At 47.6% G+C, this 10,744-nt stretch overlaps 1 protein-coding gene across 4 annotated transcripts; it reads right to left on the minus strand.

The window, feature by feature from the left end:
• Positions 1 to 387: 387 nt before the first annotated feature.
• LOC119310361 lies at positions 388 to 3,601 on the minus strand. 4 transcript variants are annotated; one of them, XR_005150686.1, is made up of 5 exons: positions 3,065 to 3,601; positions 2,481 to 2,860; positions 2,003 to 2,123; positions 989 to 1,090; positions 388 to 816 (listed from the first exon to the last, which is right to left on the minus strand). XR_005150686.1 is itself a non-coding variant. In XM_037586137.1 (5 exons), the coding sequence occupies exons 1-4, from the start codon at positions 3,273 to 3,275 to the stop codon at positions 1,048 to 1,050; spliced, it is 492 nt and encodes a 163-aa protein (XP_037442034.1). In that variant the 5' UTR covers positions 3,276 to 3,554; the 3' UTR covers positions 388 to 811; positions 989 to 1,047. The 4 variants fall into 4 exon arrangements, 2 of the variants coding, with proteins under 2 accessions (XP_037442034.1, XP_037442033.1); XR_005150687.1 differs by having other exon boundaries at positions 2,481 to 2,786; positions 3,065 to 3,596; XM_037586137.1 differs by having other exon boundaries at positions 388 to 811; positions 2,481 to 2,597; positions 3,065 to 3,554.
• Between the last annotated feature and the right edge of the window lie 7,143 nt (positions 3,602 to 10,744).

Below are 10,744 nucleotides of genomic sequence, written 5' to 3' on the forward strand. Positions count from 1 at the left end.
GTTCTGCAATATGCAGACGATAAGATCATTTGCTTGGAACATGAGGTGGACCTTATTTAAAGATCATGCTGCATTCTTGACAGCTCGATCAAGCCTCGATGCGCCTGTTGGACTGATCTTTTTTTTTGAGTTGTTTGGACTGGTCTCCTTGTCCCGGCCGTTTTCTTGGACGTCAACGTCACAGAATACCAAAAGCTAACCATCTTTTATTTTTCAAACTGATCATTTGTTATTAATTCGTACTGATCATTATTTTTGATTCAAACCATTTTTCTATTCTTGCACGCACATCAAGCTGTCATGTATACCTTATTTAAAGAAGTAGCAATCATCTCATCAAATACAGAAATTTTTTCACACATATAATACATGTACACGAATAACATATACACCACACCGAATGCACATTTTCATACATGAATTGACATATAGACCACACCGGCTGCACATTTTTTTGCTATTAGAAGCCTCTTCAGATTTAAAGGTTTGTACAGGGCATAATAAATTAACCAAAAACCGAATTACGAAGGTCAAAGTTCTTGAATTACAGACCAAAAGACAAGCAAACAAAGGATAAATAGAGGATTGCCAGGGTCTAAGAGAGATCAATTGCAATACACTTTTGACTCCATTTTTCACTCAGTAATAGCATGACTGAATAAGAAGTTCAAAACTGGAGCAGTAGCACTTTCACTCCATTTTCCCTTTCAGTATCATTGGACACGAGCTCCTTGAGAAAGCTTGCGTGGTCTGCAATTGTGTCGACGTGGAGAAGGGAGCCTCCAGGTCAGCCCGCAACAGGATAACTTCTCTGCACTACAACAAATCAAAAGCAGTAAGTACATATTTTGGGCATACAAGCATAATGGAAATTTGCAGAAATAACATGGTGTATCCTGATACAAAGTACTGATGCTTTGGGAATTTTCGAACAGAGAAAATAATTGCAGGCGGCTCAAGCGTCAAGAGCAGAAGAGCATGGGCTCACCGGGGAAGGAGGTAGACAGACAACAGTGGTTGGCGCACCGCCCGGCTTGCCGACATGCTTCAGTTCGGGCTGGATTCATCAAAGATGTCAAGCTTATAAGCACTGCAAGAACAACCAAGATTGAGAGAATACACTGAACACCATGTCTAATTCTTATGTTAGTGGTTGGTCCAATAAAATTACGAGGTCAGTGCTTCCATAGAAGTAACAAGATGCAAGCCTAGTTCTTAGGTTACAAATTTGTAAATACTAGTACTGCTACCAGCACTTACAAATACTAGTGAACTTGAACTTGTGGTCTATCGAGATCTGAACCGATTGTGTTACAAGCACTAACACAAAATCTAATGAAGCTGGTATAAGTACATGTTAGAAAGATAATCAAGTTCATGTATATTAATTGGGAGAAGTTCAAAAATAAACTTTTAAAACGGTTGTATTAAAAAGATGTGTGCTACTCCCTTCGTCCGAAAAAGCTTGTCCCTCAAATGGATGTATTTAGCACCAAGTTAGTGCTAGATACATTCATTGGATGAACAAGCTTGGGACAAGCTTTTTCGGACGGAGGGAGTACATAACATCTGGTGAGGACCAGACTATTGAGAAACTAAGTACTTTTAACTTGTTCTAATCTAGAGTAGCCTGGAAAGAAACAACATATGTGCTACATCAGTTTATGCACTAATACATCATTAGTTCATAAGCAAAAGTATGGATGTCACATCCTGGAAACCTTTGCAATTGACATGGGGATACTTCCAGATGCACCTTCGATCATGCACCAAGACATTTCCTTTTATGTTTTTTTACAGTAGAACAAATACTAATTTTTATGCCAAGTAAGTTCAAACAGAACAGAAGTGGAGGTTCATTTGCAAGAATAGAAAAGAACATGTGCTTCTTTTGATCCATATAGGCATAACACCTGTTGTGCTACAGGAAGAACATGGAAACAAGGAGGAAATTGGACTTGCAGTTGTTAATTAGGTGAACTGAAAAGCATACAAAACATACACTGAAGAGCGGGATCCGGCCGGTGACGTTGCGGCGGGCCGTCTCCACACGCAAGGCCACACCCCACTGCGCCCCAATCTCCACCTCGCCGAACTGAATGAAATTTGTAAATTGAACCGAACTGAAAGAAGAATTTGGACATCATGTGTACATCAAGAAATAAACTTGAGCAGTGCCAACTACTAAACAAAAAGTTTGGTATATTGAGCTTAGAGATTGTATATTGGTGAACTTTTTCTCCCTACAGAACCGTTAATCAAATAGATGTACTGTTCGCGAGGTTTTATCAACAATTCAACATGATTAATAGCAGTACTACTCTAGGTGGCAAAGTAGTAGCGGCACAAAAGAAGGCCACCATCAACAGTGAGTACTACCGCGACACCTAAACTATGTGTTGGCCACACTTTCTTTACATAGTACTACAAGATTTTTATGAAAAAAAAGTACTACAAGATTTGTGAACACGAGAGCATACAGAAGTTGTACTGAGGGTGTGCATTAGAGCGGCCGGAAGAGGATGCAGCAGCACGCACACACCACCAGATAAGTTCTCCTATCTCCAGAACACATGTATACATACACACATCTCCATCTACAACAAACAAAAGAAATTGTTAACCTGCAGAGTTTTTGCAAAGTGAATTAATTTTTGCAACCAGAGAACTTGCTACACGTAGCAAAGGTGAACTACTAATTCCCAAAAACTGCAGGATGTCTACTTCCCTGAACCAGAACTTTTAAACTTCACGTATCCTCATATATGCTGTTTCTTTTGAATTCTCTGTCAAATGATCGGTTTCAGTAGCCGAGAAAATTGGCTCAACCTCATAGCTACGAAGATGAAATTGATTGAACCTTCACACATAGAAAGTTTGAACTTCGCTCAAAAGCTAAATAGTTCAACCACATACATACAAGCAGAAAACATGCAAAATTTGGTCCTGTTTAGACATATATCAGGAGAATATCTAGAGACCACCGCTCAAATTTTTGTCTATGAACTGTCAAGCGAGCACCAATTGTACGGGAGATGTGGGGATGAGATGACGAAACACAAACCTTCGGGTGTTGGCGACGAAGAACTGCCGACGAGCCAGTAGTGGACAGAGGAAGAAGGCCACATGGGAGGAAGCAGGGGCCAGTGCCTGGATGAGTCGGCGGCGTGCAGGGGCAGCTTCGAGCGGCGGTCAGCCGTGGATGGGGCGGCGCACAGGCGCATCACCACCCATGACCACCATCTTGCGTCGCGCGCCGTGCGTGTCCTCTGCATCCCTAGCGTGGGAGTCACCGCTGCGTCCTCCGCCTCCTACCCCGCAGAAGAAGCATACGTCGGATCTCGCCGAGGAAATCTTCACGCGGAGGTCGTCGGTGGTTGAGGCGCGGTTCGCCATGGGGCGGGGGCTACCGGCGTGCGGCGACAGGGCGAGGGATGGTGGCTCCCGGCGGGGGGCCGAGGAGTGGTGGCGCGCGGCCGCGGGGCGAGGGATGGTGGCGCGCGGCGGCGGCGCAAGGGGTGGTGGCGCGCGGCGGTGGGGCGAGGGGTGGTGGCGCACGGCGGCGGGGCATGGGGCGGCGGCGAGATGGTATCGGGAAAGTAGGTGGTTTGCGGGGAGGGGGGTTAGTGGGTTGTGCGGGATGGATTTTTCTTTTCCTTTTCTATCGGGCCGGTTCGAGCTGGTGGGCTGGATTCGGGAAGCTGTAGCTGTGTCTATATAGAATAGTCCAGCCCTATATAATATTATATATAATAGTATATATATTATATATAATAATATATATTATATATAATATTATATATATAGGATAAATTTTTCCTACTATCGGGTGTAGTTACATCCATTTTTATTTTGTATGTTTTAGGTAGTATCTACCATACCGCAGTGTATGTATGCGTAGTACGTAGTATGTAAGAATATTTAGGTAGCATATATACTATTTTTTAGGTAGTATGTAGTATATTTTTAGCATACTTCTTTTTACGTACAAATATGTACGTATTTTCACAAATATGATAAAAACATGGGCTCACATGCAATTTTTTCACATAACTCGCTTTGGAGTATCTTAGATATAGTATATGAACATACTAAAAATGATAAAACAGTATATATACTACCACATAGTAGATATGAGAAATGGGTGTAGGATATATATATATATATATATATATATATATATATATATATATATATATATATATATATATACACTACCTCGCCTCTGCAAATTGGGCATGTGCTATTAAGTCGCAGCCACTTCTTGATGCCGCCAGGGTGATAGCAATGCCCGCAGTCGAGGAGAGTCAGCGACTCGCCCTCGACGAAATCGTCCAGGCAAATCTCACATTCCTTCATGTCAGGCCGCCCCTCCTCCTGGTTCGGCGCTGCGTAGTTCATGGTCCGCAACGCCGTGATCCTCTCTGCATCCACGCCCCGTGCCGGTGCCGGCGGTGGGTGCTGGATCTGTTGTTGCTGTGCCCGCCTTGCAGCCTCGCGCCGCCAGATGTACAAGAAAACGACGATGCAACCAATGACTGCTAAAGCGACCCCTCCCACTACCCAGACCGTGTCGTCCTTCGACGGTCCTCCTGTCGGCTGGGTAGAGGGACCGAGGGCGACTGTATCCCTCCCCATGTTGCCTGAAAAAAAAATCAAACAAATAAATGATTTCAGCCGCACACAAAAAAAAATCAACGGAAAAAAGAACTTTATACAAAAAAGGCTATAAAAAGGATTCGAATGGTATGCACACATGAATCTATGAATAGTAAACGCTGGGAATTAGCACCAAAGGGCGTTTGGCACATTGCATGAAAAAACAAAGGAAAATGTACAAAGAGCTAACTGTATTTGTGCTGGAGGATAATTGTAACATGAAACGTAGGATAAGTCCACCAGTGCCATGGTGGCAAAAAGGCAAAAGAAACTAGACATGTTAGGGTAGCAATTGGTTACCTTAACGACTGGACGAGTAGACCGCGCGTCCTTGGCAAGTATTTGATCTCCAAGCTAGCGTAAGCCTATCAAAATAATGAGTAGGTCAAGTTGAATTGCAGTCCATAGTTTGGTACTAATTGTTTGTCGTATAGAACTAAATTTCATCATCCATTTGGTGCCACTACGTACATAATGGCTGCGGTAACATTGCATTTATTTGCGCATTTTCATAGCTACCTACACCATGCGCAAGCAACTGGTCACATCACAGACAGGACAAACAAACCCACAAGCAAAAATTGTCCGTCTGAGCTCGCCGAAGTGAACAACTCGGTAAATCTCCCAAAGACCCAAACCCTGTGATGGTGTTTAGAAAGATTCGGCAAAAAAGAGTGATGTTTTTTAGACACAAAACGGAATTTTCATGGCATTGTAGGAAGCAAGATAGTGTGTTTTTGTCATGATTCAAAATCGCACGTGAACCAGACACCAAAAGATGCTGATAGTGCTAGAGGGTTGGATGCCTGTCATAGAATTGTGGTGCTAATTAATTTCAGTAGACAAAAACGCACTGATGGCATTTCACCGAGCACTGGAAATATAACATGGAGGACAAGGCCAGCCTGGATTTCCTGACCATGGCCGAGGTCTCCCTCTGCTAACTCGGCGCGACAACGTCCGTGGACGAAGGCCGAGGGTTGCGAGGGGGCGGCTCCGGACCCGGAACAGCAGTCCGGGAAGCCGAAGGTGTCAGGCTCAGGGGAACCTTATCGGACCAGTCGCCGTCATTCTAAGGGGGAGGTGGAGGTGGCGAGGGGGAAGTCTCTGCGGCGCCGGAGCAACGATGGAGGACGGCGGGGGTGTGGCCGGCGCGAAGCGAAACTAGTCCGAGCGGCCAAATTAGTGCAACTCATCGGGGCGGTCAAATTGGTCCTTGGGACACGGCTACGACGGCCTACGATCGTCGGGGCACCGGCTACTATCCTGCGTCGAACGAGGAGCCGGCAAGGTCGGCCACCCACCCACCGCGGAGGGCGGTGGCGCGACGAGTACAATCAGCGGCTCGGTAGAGTCGACGGATCAGACTGTAGCGACTAGCGACTGGCGACAGCCAAGCAGTTCGATTGATCACGTACCTTGGAGCAGAGGGCCGTCGGCGCGCGGTTCCTCGGGAGGCGGCGTCGGCGAGAGGGAGGGCGATCGAGGCGGCCGGGAGAAAACTACTCTGTACCTTCTTCTCCTACGCAACTTCTTCTTCTTCTTTCCTCTGCTCATGCATTTCAGGAAATGGTGATGCTTGAGCACTCCACGCCATGTACAAAGTTAGTAGATGGTTTTTCTTTTTGATACAGTGGGCAGCATCTTTTTCATTCTTTCATGTAAAAACATGATATTACCGATACTGGGCCTGATTTCATCAGGTGGCTGACTCATTAGATGGTTTATCTTCTGTTTATCTTCTGTTTTGATCCCTCACAATAGCTTTGCAGTGCAGATTTAACAGCATTGATGCTTCCATTATCTTCCTTGATAAAGAAAACATTGTCATCGGCCAACAGTAAATGGGAGATCGGAGGTTCCATGTGTGCCGTTGCAAATCGAAAATGCGTAAAAGTCTAGTTTCGATACAACCACCCTCACTAAATGTATAAACTCACTAAACGTATAAAGAGTAATATGAATTTTTGACATATCATACACACTTTCATACATATACATCCTATGTTATGTTCGGGGAGTAGAATTTGACAGCCCACCTTTTTTCGTACTTTTAAATTTGAAAAAACTCATGCGGGTAGTGGGACTCGAACTCCCTCCTTGCAGGTTGTGCAAGTTTAGTTCAAGCCTTCCTAGCCAACTGTTACAGCTTAAAACATCTACAGCAGGGCGCCCCAAACCGATCTCAAATGTCCAGGCGAACCGCCCGGTCACTGACCGGTCATGAAAATGTGACCCAGCCGGCCGTCACAAACGGGTCTCAAACATCTGGACTGACCGGCACCCCTCATAACCAGCCCAAATATGGGCGGATATGGGCCCGGGCGTGTCCGTCGGACCTGACCCACGCTGGCCCACCCAATCCCACATCTAATCTTCCTCATCCGCTCTCCGGACCAAACCCTAGCCACTTCACTTCACTCCCCTCCGCCACCCAAGCTAACCATCGGCGATCTCTGGCCGTCTCCGCCATGGCGGGCAGCGGATCCGAGTCCTTCAACTCCAGATCCGTCGACCCCGAGCTCATCCCACGCTTCCCCAAGGAGGACATGGTCGTCCGGCTTGCGCTCCGCCGCACCTGGGAGCAAGCCCGTGCACAGCAGCATGTGGACTCCTTCTGTCAGGAATCCATTGCATCCACCCAAAATGGCACATGGATCCGGTGCTAGGTTTGTCGTCGTTGCCTCACCGGAGGCAGCAGTCCGTCTGGCATCCGGACACGGTGGTGGATGAGCAACCCCTCCGTTGGTGTGCCAAGCAGCGGGAGGCACCATGGGCGTCATCCGACGAAAACATGGCACGACATGCCTATCGTGTGAGGCAGCGGGCGCGAGAGGCGGTGGCAGCCCTCGCGGCGGTGGGCGTCGGCAAGGCGGAGTCACATTCTCCAGTGCCCCGTATGGTGCACCAGTCCTGGCGCCTCGACCGCGTCATGGTGGATGTTGCCGACTCATCCCTGGACGGATCCATCATCTATCTGACATCCACTGACACCGTTCGGGTTCCGATCTTCGATGAGGAAGAGTAGGGCATGGGAGACGGCGTCGCCTTGAGTCTCGTGAGCCGGCTAGTGTCCCGTGCCCTACTCTACCTTGTCGGCGACCGGATCAACACTCTGGAGAGCGTAGCCGGCCGCCGGACATGGGCACTAGCTCCGCTCAAAGATCGGTGTGTTCCATGTAATAATATAGATTTGAGGTATCCGGATGTGGAATGCATTATTTGAGGCATGAGCGGCCACTATCCGCGGACGCGCCCAGGCACGTCCGCGGGCGTTTGAGGGGTCCGATTTGCCAAGTCCGGCTCTAGATGTTCTTAATTTCTATGCATGCTTGCTTCCTTTTCACTTTTTGTATTGTAGTTTTTTATTTTATTTAATTTTTCTATTTGGCGTTTTGCTTCAGGTTTTTTCGTTTCTCTTTCTTTCCTTTTACTTTTTTCTCTTACTTTCTTAATTCGCAAAAAAATGTGAACTTTTACCAATATTCATGAACTATTTTAAACCGGTGAACTTTTTCAAATTTTCAAATTTATTACCCGTGAATTCAAATGCATAAACTTTTAGCCCATGATTTGTTTTCAAATTGCTAAACTTTATTCAAATTTTATGATTTTTTTCCAAAATTGTGGACTTCTTTTTAGATCTGCGTACTTTCCAAATTCATGAATTTTGTAGCCATGATTTTTTTTCAAGCACGGGAACTTTTTCCGATTTTCCAAAAAAAATCAGTTTTCATGAATTTTTTTCTAAATTTGTGACTGTCGGTGTCAAAACCGGCGGATCTCGGGTAGGGAGTCCCGAACTGTGCGTCTAAGGTCGATGGTAACAGGAGATAGGGGACATAGTATTTACCCAGGTTCGGGCCCTCTCTATGGAGATAATACCCTACTTCCTGCTTGATTGATCTTGATGGATATGAGTATTATAAGAGTTGATCTACCACGAGATCGTAATGGCTAAACCCTAGAAGTCTAGCCTATATGACTATGGCAATGAGTATCCTCCCCTCCGGACGAAGTCCTCTGGTTTATATAGACACCGGGAGGATCTAGGGTTACACAAGATCGGTTACAAAGAAGGAAACCTACATATTTGGTCGCCAAGCTTGCCTTCCACGCCAAGGAGAGCCCCATCTGGACACGGGTGCAGTCTTCGGTCTTCGTAATCTTCACAGCCCATCAGTCCGGCCCATGGCTAATAGGCCGGACGCTCGAGGACCCCTTAGTCCAGGACTCCCTCAGTAGCCCCTGAACCTGGCTTCAATGACAAGGTGTTCGGCGCGCAGATTGTCTTCGGCATTGCAAGGCGGGTTCCTCCTTCCGAACTCCAAGATAGTTTTTGGACGTATTGATCGTGTCCGGACCTGTAACACACGCACCACACACAACCGCAGAGGGAATATAATATCCCACGAGTCCAATCTGCTGATAACTTTTTGTAATATGACATCACGTCTGCCCGGTCATAATTTCGAACCATTTTTCTCTGCCGCTCCACGTTTCGAGACGCGGTTGCCATTGGCACGTCTTGTCAAAGCAGAGATCGTGTCCCCTTATTACGGGATTTTCATCAATACGGGCGTGGGTAACCCAACCGTACCATTTACACAGCCCTTGGGAATAGGCAAGTTTTGTGGTGAGTGGGGAGGCATTCAGTATTCACTGCCTTTATAAGGGGATAAGGACTCCCCCTTCTTCTCCCACGCCTTCTCCTTACTCTGCCCATCCATACTCGAGCTCCAGCGCCCAAGCTCTAGCTTTCCCCGCCCGAGAAAGCACTCCAATCATGTCCGGATCCGGAATTGGAGGCAAGTGGATGGCCTCCTCCATCAAGAAGAAGGACATAAAGGAGCTCCGGGAGGCCGGATACCTGGCCAAGGGGATCGTTCACCGACTCCCGGCCAAGGGCCAAATCGTCCCTACCCCAGAGCCCCATGAGAGGGTTGTGTTTCTCACACATTTCGTCCGCGGGCTGGAATTCCCTCTCCACCCATTTGTCCGCAGATTGATGCTTTACTATGGGCTGGACTTCCACGATCTAACCCCCAACTCTATCCTCAACATATCGGCATTTATTATCATGTGCGAGTCCTTTCTCCGCATCCCACCTCACTTCGGCCTATGGCTAAAGACCTTCAATGTGGAGCCGAAGGTGGTGAGCGGCCAACAAGTAGAGTGCGGAGGCGCCATGGTGGGCAAGATGCCCAATGTCACCTGGCACGAAGGCTCCTTTGGGGAGACGGTGAAGGGGTGGCAGTCGGGGTGGTTCTACATCACCGAGCTGCGTGATACCAGTTGGGCGGAGGCCCCCGAATTCTGATCCAGAGTTCCGATGCGTCTCACGTCCTGGCAAGAGAAGGGCCTAACCTGGGGTTCTTCGAACGAGCTGACTAGGCTCCAGACGTGCGTCCAGAACATGATAACCAAGAGGATCAAACTTGTCAACGTGATCCAAGTTATGCTCATTCGCCGGATCCTTCCGTGCCAACGCCGAACTTGCTATTTGTGGGAGTTCGATCCGGCCAAGCATCAGACGCTACTAGAGCTCTTCGTCACGACGCACGAAGACATCTGGAAAGTGCTCTTCAAGGCTGGCGAGACCCCACCGCCCACGACAGAGGATCGCGGGCTTAGCTTAAAACGCCAGGCTAATTCGGTAAGTTCTTTCATGTTTTCAAGGTATACCCTTTACTGGCATATTTTGAGGAAGGAGTCTAAGCCTTCCTATTAATTTTTCAGGCCTGGATCAATATAGCGGGGCGGATCAACTGTCCGGCTCCGCTACTCGAAGACCAAGAAACCCCACTTTTAACGAAGATGCTGTTTTCGGTGCCTTATGACGTGCCGGAGAAGAAGGCCAAGAAAATGGCCAAGGGGGCCAGGAGTGGCCTTCGCCGAAAAGGTGCTCCGGACATGACATCCGAAGACGAGACTCACTCTTCGGCCGCCGAAGACGACGAGGAGGAGGAGGAAGAAAGCGACTCCCCCCTGAGGGGGAAGGAAGAAAAGGGGGGCCTCCCCAAATCTGGAGGTGAAGGCGCCCAAAAGGGGGAAGGGCTCCCTCGCGGATAACTCCGCGTGGGAT

Source organism: Triticum dicoccoides, chromosome 5B (genome assembly GCF_002162155.2).
Source record: "Triticum dicoccoides isolate Atlit2015 ecotype Zavitan chromosome 5B, WEW_v2.0, whole genome shotgun sequence".
In the NCBI taxonomy this organism is placed as follows: Eukaryota; Viridiplantae; Streptophyta; class Magnoliopsida; order Poales; family Poaceae; genus Triticum; species Triticum dicoccoides.

Excerpts from the sequence above, each read along its gene's own strand:
- LOC119310361 (XM_037586137.1), bottom strand. The coding sequence starts at position 3,275 with ATGCAGAGGACACGCACGGCGCGCGACGCAAGATGGTGGTCATGGGTG. Across the intron at positions 2,598-3,064 it reads TTCGTCGCCAACACCCGAAG|ATGGAGATGTGTGTATGTAT; the intron begins GTTTGTGTTTCG and ends TGTTTGTTGTAG. Across the intron at positions 1,091-2,002 it reads GCCGGATCCCGCTCTTCAGT|TGCTTATAAGCTTGACATCT; the intron begins GTATGTTTTGTA and ends TTGTTCTTGCAG.